Below are 13,484 nucleotides of genomic sequence, written 5' to 3'. Positions count from 1 at the left end.
GGATCTGTTTTGGGGGGGGGGTTTCTGAGCACCTTCACAGTGATCTGTCCTTATAGAAAGACTTAGGATTGAAATTTGAGGATTGTATTTCGCTTGTTAATTTCATTAACATAATGCAGAAGCCAGGATTTTAAACCTTTAACCCCCTCACAACCCCTCCTAACATTACAAAAATGGATAAGCAAGTAGACATTTTAACCATTAAGAAGCCAAGAAACCCTAACCCAAGTAAAATCAGTTTAAACTGCAAGAAGCATTTTAACTTTTATGCTATGTGAATGGGAACATGTAACAAATATAAAATGGGTATCTCAATTTGGCTGCAAATGTGAAAATACACTTTAAATGGCTGACAGTGTCACTTATAAGCTGAATTCGGATCAGAATCTCAGGATATACATTTTATGCTTTCTGTATTTCCTGTGCTGGTAACTGGATACTAAGGGAACAGCAGCATTAGGTGATCTTTCCGCTCTCCCCATCTGTAATCCTATTTGCAGACAGAACTGAACAATGCACTCGAGCCCTAGACAGGCTCGGAGCACTACCCTTCCCTCTTCTAGTCCAAGTGCTGCTGTACAGGGGATCACAGCAGACTGATCTCAAGACTCATTCTGTTACTCTGTTACTTCTTATTCTCTGTGAAACCTGAAGGATTATCATTAAATACATAACTGGAATAAATTGTGTTTTTACATATGATTGGAGTTCACTATTAAGCTCTAGGTGCAGTGCATGAACATGCCATGGGTCTGAAATGTATTTATTTATTTTTAGAGCAAGAAGGCTCACATTCCCTACAGGGACAGTAAACTGACCCGGCTATTGAAAGACTCAATTGGAGGAAACTGCAGGACAGTCATGATTGCGGCCATCAGCCCGTCCTCTCTCAGTTATGATGATACTTACAATACACTTAAGTATGCCAATCGTGCCAAGGAGATTAAACTCTCGGTGGGTAGCTATCAGGTCTAAAGACAACATTGTTGCTTTTATTATGATTGTTGATTGTGTTTATAAATCTCCTGTAGTATTTAGTTAATAGACAGGCATTCTTTCTTTTATTAGTAAATCGCATACAGTGTTATTTAATAAAGAGTTGTAATTCCTAAAGCAAACCTGTCGGAAACCCAGACAATTCAAACTGAGTGTATGCAGACTAAACTGCATAAGCAGAGAATACCTTCAGTGTAATCTGCATGTCACTACAATCAGTAGGTCTCGAAGTATAGGCAGCTAAAGATATATGTAAAACGTAACGTTTCCTATAAAAAACTAAGCCTAATCCCTCCCCCTTTCTGCTTCCTAACCCTCTACTGGTGTTTTAACAAGATGTTAATTGGCTAGTCAGGTACTTTCAAATACTTTACATAGACTGAACTGTAATGGAGATTTCATAGTGAACCTGTAACCTAGCCTGACTGTCCAAATAATTGAGTGCAAAGCCTCCAGTACTTTAAATCAGTGACCCAGAACTAATAGGATTGTCAAAAGTTCTGATTTTGTTCTCTGCATGTTTGTTCTTGGACAGTGAGTCAAAGATTTGAAGGCTAAAGAAGCCAGAAAACTATCATCTTTAGAGGGAGGTTAAATTTCGCCGCTCCTATGTTTCCTTATTGCTTTTTTTTAAATTATTTTTATTTTTTTATGTATAGCCAAAATAGTTTTGTTTTAGGTTTGGGTGAAGTTTGGGAAGCGTTAGAACCCCTGTCAACTTTTTATTGATGTTTGTGTTCACAGTGGGGTAGATTCAGCCTCTATTTGTCTTGGTGACCACTGTCATCTATACATAAAATAAACAGAAATCCAAAATTTTACAGTTGTCACCAGAACAAGAGGTGAGGGGGATTCATCACTGGGTAAATCTGGTTCTGTGATCAGTTCTCCAGGGCATGAAGTACATGGGAATTTCCCAAACAGGACAAAAATAAACTGACAGAGGTTTTAACTCTTCCCTACTTCATCCACAACTACTTATATAAATATACAAACACTTTAAGCAGAGAAACATAGAAATGGCAGAGCTGTGGTAACCAGCCAGTAATCTTGGTTTAGTTGTCATCTCTTGGTAAAGCATAAACTTTACCCGTCACTGTTTGTTTATTTGCCAGCTGTTTGCTGACTTACTAAACCTACTGGACATCAACTGAATAGCTTTGATGGCAGACAATGACTGAGCAGTTAAAAGGCGTGTTAAAGTCTAATTTAAAGTCTGATTCCTCTATATATTGTCTTTGTTTAGCTGAAGAGCAACGTGATCAACCTGGACTGTCATATCAGCAAATATGCAGCGGTGTGTGAGGAGCTGAAATCCGAGGTAAAGGTTATCGGCGTTTTTGTGCTCCATGGCCTTTTAGCATTTCATGGCCGGGGCCAACAACAGATTAATTTTATCTATACATTTCCTTTCTAATCAGGTGGCTGAACTTAAAGCTAAACTATGCTTTTATGAGAATAAAGAGTCCACACTGGAGCAAACTGATTATTTACCTCTGTGTGATAGCCTTGAGCAGAGGACATCATCCAGGTAATGACTCCTCAAGGACATCTAACCTCCTCCTTTTTTATCATTTTATTGTTCTTTGTCTTTCATAAATATTAAATCTCAAGATATTAGAAATCACCATTTAATCCAGTTATGCACTAAATTAATTTGAAATGCCTTTATCAGTACTGCTGGTTTAATCCTAAATCTATATTGGCTTCTTTAGTGTCCTTCACAGCAGTGCTCATAATCGGAGGAGGATCACTCGTAACTTGCTGAAAGGAGGGGGAGAGCAGAGTGATGAAATAACCTGTCAAATGTAATTGTCCATTTAGAAGGCAGGGGATTGTTGGCCACATTGTATTGCTTACCTGCCATGGAGAAATGTAACCTCAGGGGCCAGTCAACTTTGCACCCACCTCCCCCTTTCTACAAAATATATTTGCTCCAATCATCCTCCATGACAGCAACCTGAGAGATAATTGGTTCCTCCTTCTGCCGGAAACACAATTGAAACAGTAAACACACCTCCCTCAGTTTAGATTGTGTTTCTTACCGTCCAGGACTATGTCACATTTGTTTCTTTTGCCTGATCGATCGGCCTTTTGGTCGTGGGTCCCCTCTCTATGAAGCTCTGCTCTGGGTTCTTTCTACAGCCTGCAGCCTTGCTGTGAATCCAAGGGTTTATCCTCAAGATTCCAGATGCTGGTTCTCTCCTGTCCTAGAGAGCACGACACCTGAAGCCCCTGGCGGTGGTGCCCTGTCCTTATGTGCTCCTGTGGAACAGGAGTTTCCCAACGGAATGGCTGAGCGGGCGCTGATTCCCAGCGGTGGAACGCACGTGGGGGGTTTGGGGGAGGTGTTTGTGCGCTCTAGGCCTCGTTTTCGTAGCCGGTGATGTAATTTCCAGCAGCCGGCACTTACCTCCCTTCTGCTGCACACTCTATGCCTTTTGACATGCATGGGCGCGCTCTCCAGCCCCACGGCCATTTCAGGACAGCAAGTGGGGGGTAAGGGCGACCACAGGGCTCTATTGGAGGAAGAGAGCAAGCTGGCGAGCATTGTCTCCAGGTCTAAGGGTGCAGTGAGTGTACGCGGTCTATTGTCCTACCCAATACAGTGTTATGCTGGAGAACTTGGAGGCTTGTTTCCTGGCTTACATTACTTAAAATGTTTCTGCCTAGGACCCCTCTTCATCAGAGAGAATGTCACCCCAAGGTTCTGTTCCACCTTCTGCCCCAGCTGCCAAATAAAATAAGAAACGATGTGGCAATTGTAATGCTAAGCTTCCTGCTGGTTATGTAAAGCCCTTGTGTGGTTTATGCATTCAAAAATTATTGGCAAGCGAATAGAGCTGCAGCTAACGATTATTTTCAAAATCGATTAGTTAGGCGATTATTACGTTCGATTAATCGGATAAAAAATTAAAAAACAAAATCGATTTTAAAGAATGGCTCCAGTGATGGACAACTAGTTTGTATTGAGATTGCAGTCCATCACAGGAGCAAGCTTGGTGCGGTGGAAGTAAAAAGGGGGGGAAAAAAAAGGTGGTGTGCAATATAGTGAAATGAAAAGTGTAAAATTATACAGCAATGAATGCAGAATGGCATCGGCTATAGAGGACTACAAAACCCAGCAATAGTACATTATACAGCACAATGCAGAATACCACCAGCTATAGAGGAATACAACAAATCCCAGCAATAGTACATTATAGCTGGCGGTATTCTGCATTGCGCTTTATAATGTACTATTTCTGGGTTTTGTAGTCCTCTATAGCTGGTGGTATTCTGCATTGCGCTGTATAATGTAGTATTGCTAGCTGTTGTAGTCCTCTCTAGAGAGTGGTATTCGGCATTGCACCACTGTATAATGTACTATTGCTGGGATTTGTTGTACTCTTCTATAGCTGGTGGTATTCCGCATTGCGCTGTATAATGTATTATTCCTTGATTTGTAGTCCTCTATACAGCGCAATGCAGAATACCACCAGCTACATTAGGAATACAACAAATTCCAGCACTACATTATACATACAGTGTATAATGTATTATTGCTGGGATTTGTATTCCTCTGTATAATATACAGCACAATGTACCATCAGCTCCAGAGGAATACAAATCCCAGCAATACATTATAGAGCACCATGTGTGGGAAAAATGCAGGCTTACCTGAGCAGTCTTCAAGCAACTTGTTTCTGAGATCGGGCCTGTCTATCGGTGGCTGTCATCCGCCCACACCTGCTCCTCCTTACTTCTTCTCCCCGTGTCCCTGTGCCGATCGTGGATTTGGGCGGCGGGGAGGAGGTGTGGAGTGTGGATGCGGGCGGATCTGGCAGCGGCGAGCGTGAGGTGGGGAGCAGGTGTGGCGCACAGCGTGTGTGGAGCCGTGAACAGGGCCAACCAATCGGAAGCCGATTAATCGATGATTGAAAAAGTTGACAACTTTTTCAATCGATTATGTTGATTAGTTGTTGCAGCCCTACAAGCCAATCTTCTACTTTTTATGAAGGGATTTTTGGATTCTATGAGGACTGAGATGGTAGCTACAGTACAGTCTTTTAAAAGTGTTGTTGCTGAGATGATGTATGCTTCCTCTACTCCCTTTTTGATTCCAGTCATGCCTGGTCCTTCTGGTTTACAGTTTAAGCCAGTATCATTCCAGGAGACTTCGATAGGAAGGAATTTTGATTCTGATTCCGGTTCAGATAGTTAATTGGAGGAAGGAGAGACCTTAGATGAGGATGTGGAGTCTCGGCCTTCTATACATCTATTCCCTTTAGAGGATATAAATTACTTATTGCAAGCCATATATGCTACCGAGCAGATCCCGGATCCACCTAAAGTAGTGTCGGTGCAGGACAGTCCATTCCAGCCTTGGATTGGGCACAATTTCATTCCAGGCACCTTCAAATGTTCCTGTTAGCACATTGGGACAGAACAAGGGAATAATTGGATCAAAAAGTTTTTTCTTCCGGAGGATATTCACCAGTCTCTCAGGTGGTGGCTATCCCGCAAGTTCTTGGGGCTGGGGAGCCCACAAAAAGGGCTTCATGCCCATTGTGACTGGCCTCAAGAGATGGCGGAAGCCTCCTCAAATACATCAAAATGAATGGGAGCTTCATTCGGAAGTGGGGGCAGCCACAAGTGGACTTATGTGCGAGGATTTGCAATAGATGCACTGGAACCATGTGGAAGTGTGGAAAGTGTTGTCTTCTTTGTGTAATCAGAAGAATGTGGTCTCATCTTCGGTTCCGATAATTTTAGATTTTTTTTTACAGGAGGGCCTTGATAAAAAAATGTGGCGCTTAGCACTCTTAAGGTGCAGCAATCAGCTCTATATTTAAGTCTAAGGTGTTTCCCCTTTGGGATTTGTCCCTAGTGTTAAGGGGTCTGTCGAAAACCCCTTTCTAACCCATTTTGGAGACATCCATTAAGTGGTTTTCACTAAAGATGGCTTTTTTTTTAGTGATCACCTCAGCTAGGAGAATTGGGGTTCTGCAGTCTTTGTCAGTTAAGGACCCTTATTTACCTATTCCTCCTGATAGGGTTACTCTTAAACCAGAGCCTTTGTATTTGCCGAAGGTATCTTCATAATTTCAAAAGTCCCCAGGAAATTACTCTCCTTCCTTCTGTGATAGCCCAAAAGACCCTAGGGAGAAGGTATTCCATACCCCAGATGTCAGGCGTTGTTTAATTAGTTATTTAGAATTGTCTAGCTCTTTCAGAAAGTACAGCCACATTTTTGTCCTTTTTTCTGGAACCAGAAAAGACCTGCAGACATATAAAGCTTCCTTAGCCAGATGGATTAGACAGGTTATTGTGTTTATCGGTCAGAAGGTCAAGAGATACCTTCCTCAGTTAGAGCACATTCTACCAGGTCATTAGATACATCCTTGGCAGAAAAGGCAGGGGCATCGGTGGAACAGATCTGCAGAGCAGCTGTATGGTCAAGAAAAGACTTCAAGCATTGTCGAGTGGAAGCGTTGTCTCAGCCTTGCTTTTTGGTCGGAAGGTGCTTCAAGCAGTTGTCCCACCCTAATGAGGTAGGCTTGCTTTTTGGTTTGTGCTTGCTTATCCTCTCCGGTTGCTGTCCTGGAAGATAATTGGAGAAATGCTCCGTTAGACTTGCCGGTAACTGTATTTTTATGAATCTTTCAGGACAGCAAGCCTACTTCCCACCCTTGATTATGTATGCATCCTATTATATTTATTATTTATGGGTGTTTGTTTCCCTCGTTCACTGGTGGAGGTAGTGGAGGTAGTCTTCTTTTATCTCAACTGAGGGACGAGGAAGGTGGGAGGGGTTTTTAATTGTGTTTCCTGTAGAAGGATGAACCAATCATCTTTCAGGTTGCTGTCCTGGAAGATTCATAGAATTAACTGTAAATCTAACGGAGCCTTTCTGAAAGCACTGAACCTATAGAATTTTTCACACCCCATGATATTTTCACAATCCTTATTAAAAGTATATGTTTTGATAAAAATTCACTAAAATCTTTAGTAGATGCACAGCAAAATCTACAAATATTGTCCTAAATATAAAATATATAGCTAGATCACATTAATAACAAACATTGTTGCAGGTATTCCAAGTGTAGATAAGTAACTTGCACTAAAAACCTTTTTATTGCTTTTGCACTGTATTAAAAGTTTTGGATGGAGCGGGACTAACTGGGGTAAAGTGTAGTGATGAGCCTGGAATTGGTGCAAACCCAGTTTGCCTGAGTTCACCCAAGCCAGGGCAAAACTGTGACTGCTACCCCCTCCTCCTGACAGAATCTGTTGCAGAGAGTTGCATTCCCTGCCCTACGTTACATATACAAAGAAGCGGGGAATACCCCCACCTCAACTGCCACCACTGATTGGGCTGGTAGGGGGGTGTGTTGGTCACAGTTTTGAGTAAGCATGGGTGAATTCGGACAAAGTGGGTTGGCACCAAGCCCAGGCTAATGAGCACCACTCAAGGGCAGTATGTTGTTTCTGTTGAAGCACCTACTATTTAGAATGGTAACAAAATCTCTTCACAACAAATGTATTACCTATTTATGCTGACATTTGTAGCTTCACTGTCATGCCCACTGTATTGACCACCATTTAATACAGGACCATCTGAAGTGTTATGCATTATGCTTGTATGTTTATACTTTGCTCTGCACTCCAATTTGTTCTTCATCCTAATGACAATAACAGTCCATCCAGAGTAGCTGGGACCATTTAGCTGAAATGTGTTACATATGCACAAGCTGCAGAGCTTGGGGGGAAAAATTCCTCTTTAAGTTATGCGCCCCCCTCCATTTTTATTCCTTGCTATTAAGATTGGATCTGGAACATGTAAAACAAAATACATAAAATAAAAATCACAGGGTAAGCATATTGCTTTGTTCTCCTAAAATGTTTCATTTTAGTTTGGCATTTTCAAATTTTTATTATGTTTACCACACGGAAAAATGGATTTCCAGCTGAGTTATATGTCTTACCCCTTTTATGCCCTGCTTAAGTGTTTCATGGCAAATAATTTCTGTTTTGTTTTTTTTTAAGTTTCTTTTATAATGTCCACACATTGCATTGTTTACACTGTTTCTTGGATGTTGCTAAACCTAATAATGTGGCGACATTCATCTCTCCTGGCAATTATTGGACTTGGATCACTTTTTGTTGCAAAATATTCTCTTTCAGCTTGCAGTAAATAGGATGAATGTGCAACATTGAAACCCACCATGCAGGTTTGGGGGTTTCCATGATACAAGCATTTTTGTGAAAGCTTACCTACATGACACAGGAATTTGTAAAATGTATCCACCAACCTTGTGATCCAGACAGCACATGTCGTGCACTCACCTTTTTGCAGATTGCACTGCTGTAGAGCAATATAGCCTGGTCTAGAATCCACCCCCCGTCTCTGACTGGACAAAGAAAGGGCAGCAGTACACTGGTAAGCTTGTAGCTCTTTTCTCTCTTCCTATCAGCAAGCACTGTTAGTTGAGTAACAGAGTGCAATGCAAAAAAGCCTGACTGGCATATAGTGCTTCCTCTCTCTCATAGTATGAGTGCTGCTGCGAAAATGTTACAGAAGGCTGATGATGACTAAATCAGTTATTTACAAACTGTATGTAAAAAAGATATATTAGCAAATGTCCAGGATGAATTGTCCCATACAAATAACCTAGTGCTCATCCATAATGCCCCCTAATCGGTAATGTAGAAATGCCCAGGTTTAAAGTAACTTGCTAAAATGAAAAACAAAAGGCTTCTGTAAAAGAAGATACTTTATACTTTGTTTCCTGTCCATAGAATATTTTTTTTGCAGAGCAAAGTGCCAAGTAAACTTTACCTCTAATATATATTTTTGCATGTGTGTCCGCTGCGCTTCCTTAGTTTCCTTCTGCCGACACCTGCATCATCACTGTGTCATGTAGTGTCATAGGTGACCAAACCAATAAAAACACTTTATTGGCACAGAAGTCTGCACCACTGTAAATTATTAACAGAAATATGTAAATAGTATAAATACCTTTACTACACCTCTATATTGCAAGACATACAAAAAGCACATGAAAGTTCAAAACAATGATACTGAACAAACGCCACTACTGAAAATCCGCCATACAGAACCAGCAGCTGAAGGACTTAAAAAGAAATCTGCAGGTCCTATATTATTATTCGATCCAAAAATATAACAGCATATCAAGTAATTATCATACAGCTTGTGTTGAGGGTAGAATTATGATAGAGGGACCAAATAAAAAGTGAACCTGTCTTATATTCATGCAGTATAAAGAATCAAAAGTGTAGTGATATAAAAATCATATCAATGTGATCACACACTGATGTGCTAAATTACTGCAATGTACAGAGAAAAATGCAAAGCCAAAAAAGCAATATAACAGACGTGTGGTGCAATAAAAAGCTATAACCCTGAATAAAGGTCGATGGGCATTTAAGAACCAATATGTACATGGGTAGAAAACTGGTTACAGGACCGCATCCAGAGAGTAGGGTTAATGGCACATTCTCTAAATGGTCCAAAATGGTGAGTGAAGTGCCCAAGAGTTCAGTCTTGTGAGCCAATTCAGTTTATTTTGTTCATAAAGGACATTGAGTTGGGAATAAATAGCGCCCTGTCAGTGTTTTCTGACGATACAAAGTTATGCAAGGAAATAAGTTCACAAGACATAGAATCCTTGCAGCAAGACCTCGATAAAATTGGAAAGTGGGCAGCAATGTCGCAGATGAGCTTTAATCTAGAAAAATTTAAGGTCATGCACTTGGGAGCTAAGAACATGCATGCTGAATACACCTTAGGTGGAGTTTCACTGGGGAAAACTGAGATGGAGAAGGATCTTGGGGTCCTTTATAGACCAGACTCACTAATAGCATACAGTGACAGGCTGCAGCTAATAAAGTCGGCATATTATCTTGCATTAAAAGAGGAATTTATTCACGGGATCGAAATATAATGTTGCCCCTCTACAAAACACTTGTAAGGCCCCATCTTGAGTGTGCGGTGCAACTCTGGTCACCAATCCTTAGGCGTGATGTCCGTGAGCTAGAAAAAGTACAGAGAAGGGCAACCAAATTAATAAGGGGGAAGGAGGGTCTCGGTTATCAGGTACATCTACAAAAATTAGCATTGTTCGAGAAGACACGCTTAAGAGGTGACATGATTGCCGTTTACAAACTCATTATTGGGGGCAGCAGTATTGGGAATGCATTGCTAAAACCAACTACTGTGACAAAGACGTGAGGGCCTCCAAGAAGTTGGAGGGGAGGGGGTATAATTGTACGCTGCGTAAGGGGTATTTTACTTTGAGAGTGGTAAAGATGTAGAATTAACTTTCACAGATAGCTGTATCAGCAGGAAACACAAACTGCTGCAAGAAACACTTGGATGAGTTCCTCAGTTCACAAAACATACAGAGTTATTGAAATTCCGCCCACTCGTGCGCACACAAACTCCTCTACTATGTGTCTATGTAAAGAGTCATTAAACCTCTTGCTGGTGCACTACATGCGGAATAAAAGATAACTGAAGTAACCTGTAAAGCAAGAAAAGGAAGCATGATATGAGCCAGACTTAAAGCATAGTTCCTCTTTCTAACCATGGTTGCGTGTTACAACCATATTTAGGGTGTACTATAAAACATGGTTGCATTCCCTAACCCCACTCTCAAACCATCCCTCCATTTACCGGAATTGTAGTGTCCCTGGAGCATCCTGTTAATTTTTAATTTAGCCTGGACAGCTGGGTCATCCATTGACACATCATTTACAGGTATCTGTGAATGGAGAGACTACAAGTTCCAACTGCCACAGCGGTAGAGGAACTTACAGATCTCAACAGAACACAAATGTGGTGACATCACTGCACTTTTATTGGGCTGAGAACTTCCTCCAGCCCCATAACGGAATGTCGGTACAAACCTGAACTTGGAATGTAGTCACTGTAGGAGCCTGTGCATTGCACCCATGAGACACGGATCCTGGTTGCAGTGCTCTGCAGGCTTTAATACAAAAATTGAATACATGCACATTTTAATATTTAATATTAAAAATTTAATATTTTAATAAAGGCTAAGTTCACCTTCACCTAAAAAAAACCTCACTTAGCAGTCTAGGGCCCCCAGTAGATAACAATATACTGCTCCACTTCTAAAACTGGAGCTTTCTTTGAATGCCATACCTGTAGGCCTTTTGTGTCACCCCCCCCCCAGCCTGTCTGAAAAACTTCCATTGCCAGCGGTCCTGTGTCCTGCCTAATATCAGTGATGCAAAATACATTGAGTCAGCACTTTTGGGAATTTACAATCAGCCCTTTAAAAATGTTGCGCTTTCTCAGTGTAAAAGCAGTGACTCTCACTGTAACTGGAATGCATGCCAGGACATTCTCTTAATCTTCTTTTTTTTTTTTTTGGATGTGGTTCATGAAGATGAAATTTCCCCCCCAGTGTCTGAATGTGGTTTTGGGCTGTGCCGCCATCTCCTTCTAGCTGGCTCAGACAGACCATAATTCAAGCTCATTGTCTAAAGAATCAGGTTCCTCCCTTTCCTGTTGAGGCTCACTATACCAGATCTGTGAGCACCTCTTGGGCTTTTCAGCATCGGGCAATTTTTTCCTAGATCTGTAAGGCTTCAACCTGGTGTTCGGTTCATACATTCTACCAGTTGGACGTTTCTGCCTCATCTGATGCCAGCTTCAGCAGTAAGGTCCTTTAGGCGGCTGCAGATAGTCCCCAGTTTCTGTTGTTGCCTTTGTTTGCTCTCGGTACTGCTTTGCTACCAAGCTGAGGCATATGCTGGAACTGGGAGGGGTTATACCCTGGGCTGGCCTACAGTTTGTTTGCCATTGTCCAGTGCTCCTGAAGGCGGCAATATATCCTAGAGGTTTAAGACTTTCTATGTCCCTCATTGGGCTCCAAGAAAAGGATTTTACGGTGGATACAAAAATTCTATTATTCAGGCCAGCTGTTTGATATTCTGGAATCTGTTTCTTGAGCAGGAACACTAACACGGTTTTATCTGGTGCAGTCTACTACTATGTTTCTACTAAATGTTGTCTCTTCACCCACATCTGGAGAAGGCATCAGCTACATGGCTGTGTTAGTTTTAAAGAGGAGCTAACTGATTTAATGCAGATTGGTGGAAAAGGGGAAGGCGAGTACTGAATGCAAATTTTACTCCTTTCAGTGTCATGATTATCAGCTAGAAACTGTAGTACTTCAGAGATGTGTTGTGATTGATTAATGGTGCATCAGGTAACGGAAATTAACACATTCCACTTATCTCCCCCCCTCCTCCCTTGGATCAGTCATTGCATATTTGCCCTTTACAATGTGGAATATTACTTTTCCCCAGGAAATACTTTCTGTAGGCTTATGTGCAAGAGAAAGGTGTGTGTGTGTGTGTGTGTTTTTTTGTTTTGTTTTTTTTTTCTCCACTTATAAACCATTGTTTGAGACTTATCTCTTTAGTAACGTTGCCATCCCCACTTTCTGCCCCCTTATTCCTCTTTATGAGGTACTATAAGTTTACATTTTTTTTTTAGTGCTACCACCAAACTGGTATTGTTACTTTTTTCCATTTATATGTAGAGGCCTGAGTGCTGGAATTGATCAGGCTAGAGAAAGTAAACAAGAATACAGGCAATGGTTTATATGTCAATGTTGTCCCACAGTTTATCCCTTTGCATTGCAGTCCACACATAGTTGATAGTAAGCTGAATAATCTGCTGTCTTTACTAATCTCTTGGTAACCTTAGTGTCGTAGTTCTAGTGCAGCCCACTTCAGTAGTTTGAATCTTTCTGGCAGTCTTGGTTCCCAGTCCCTCTATCCCATTTTCTAATATGTAAATTTTAGTTCAAATTCTAAAGGGAAGAGTGGTAAATTCTTCATAAATGCTGGAATGTGAGGTACAGAGAACTGACCATCTAATGCTGTGCATACATGCCAGAGACCACATTTGTAAAACCTCTGGTTTCATCGTTTCCTTGCTTGAAGCTAGAAAACGTTTGTGATTTAAGAGAAGATTGGTCAGCTTTAAGGATATAAGCCAATGTTAGGTAGTTTACCGCTTCAGAATCTGCCAAGAACTTAAATTTGGGTTTCAGATGGACTGACCCTTAAAAGGTAAAGTGGCAAAAACCTTCTAAAAAGACAAGCTCCACCTAAAAAATATTGCTGTTTTTGTTTTGTTTTTTTGACATGGTTCTTTTCCGAACAAAAGCTTCCCTGCTGTTCTGAGGAAGGGATATCCCTGAGGAAGGGATATCTCCACAACAACTGCTTAGACCATGTCACACTAAAGACAGCTGAGCTACCACTGCTCCAGTAACTGGGTTAATTGAGAGCTTTGTATATTATGTGGGCAATCCAATAAAAGGCACAGGGCAAAAAAACATTGTATCATGCTCCCTTGTACTGGAATCTACTGGATGTTTCCACTTTCAGTGGGCTCACAGCCTGGCACGGGGTGAGGGTGCTCTCCTAGACAGGAATGAAAG

The 13,484-nt window shown here is 41.3% G+C and overlaps 1 protein-coding gene across 1 annotated transcript in view; it reads left to right on the top strand.

Annotated features, from left to right (window-relative positions):
* LOC108796129 (kinesin-like protein KIF18B) overlaps nt 1-13,484 on the top strand; it is a 91,465-nt gene that overhangs the window by 51,180 nt on the left and 26,801 nt on the right. The window contains exons 11-16 of the mRNA XM_018567551.1: nt 778-954; nt 2,243-2,317; nt 2,418-2,527; nt 2,712-2,782; nt 3,142-3,379; nt 3,464-3,569. Coding sequence (XP_018423053.1) covers nt 778-954; nt 2,243-2,317; nt 2,418-2,527; nt 2,712-2,782; nt 3,142-3,379; nt 3,464-3,569 — 777 coding nt within the window. The remainder of the gene's footprint in view (nt 1-777; nt 955-2,242; nt 2,318-2,417; nt 2,528-2,711; nt 2,783-3,141; nt 3,380-3,463; nt 3,570-13,484) is intronic.

The sequence above is a fragment of the Nanorana parkeri genome, unplaced genomic scaffold (assembly GCF_000935625.1).
Source record: "Nanorana parkeri isolate BGI_ZX_2015 unplaced genomic scaffold, ASM93562v1 scaffold1061, whole genome shotgun sequence".
In the NCBI taxonomy this organism is placed as follows: domain Eukaryota; kingdom Metazoa; phylum Chordata; class Amphibia; order Anura; family Dicroglossidae; genus Nanorana; species Nanorana parkeri.
Note: the sequence above shows the minus strand (reverse complement) of the source record. Positions and strands in the feature narration are given on the sequence as shown.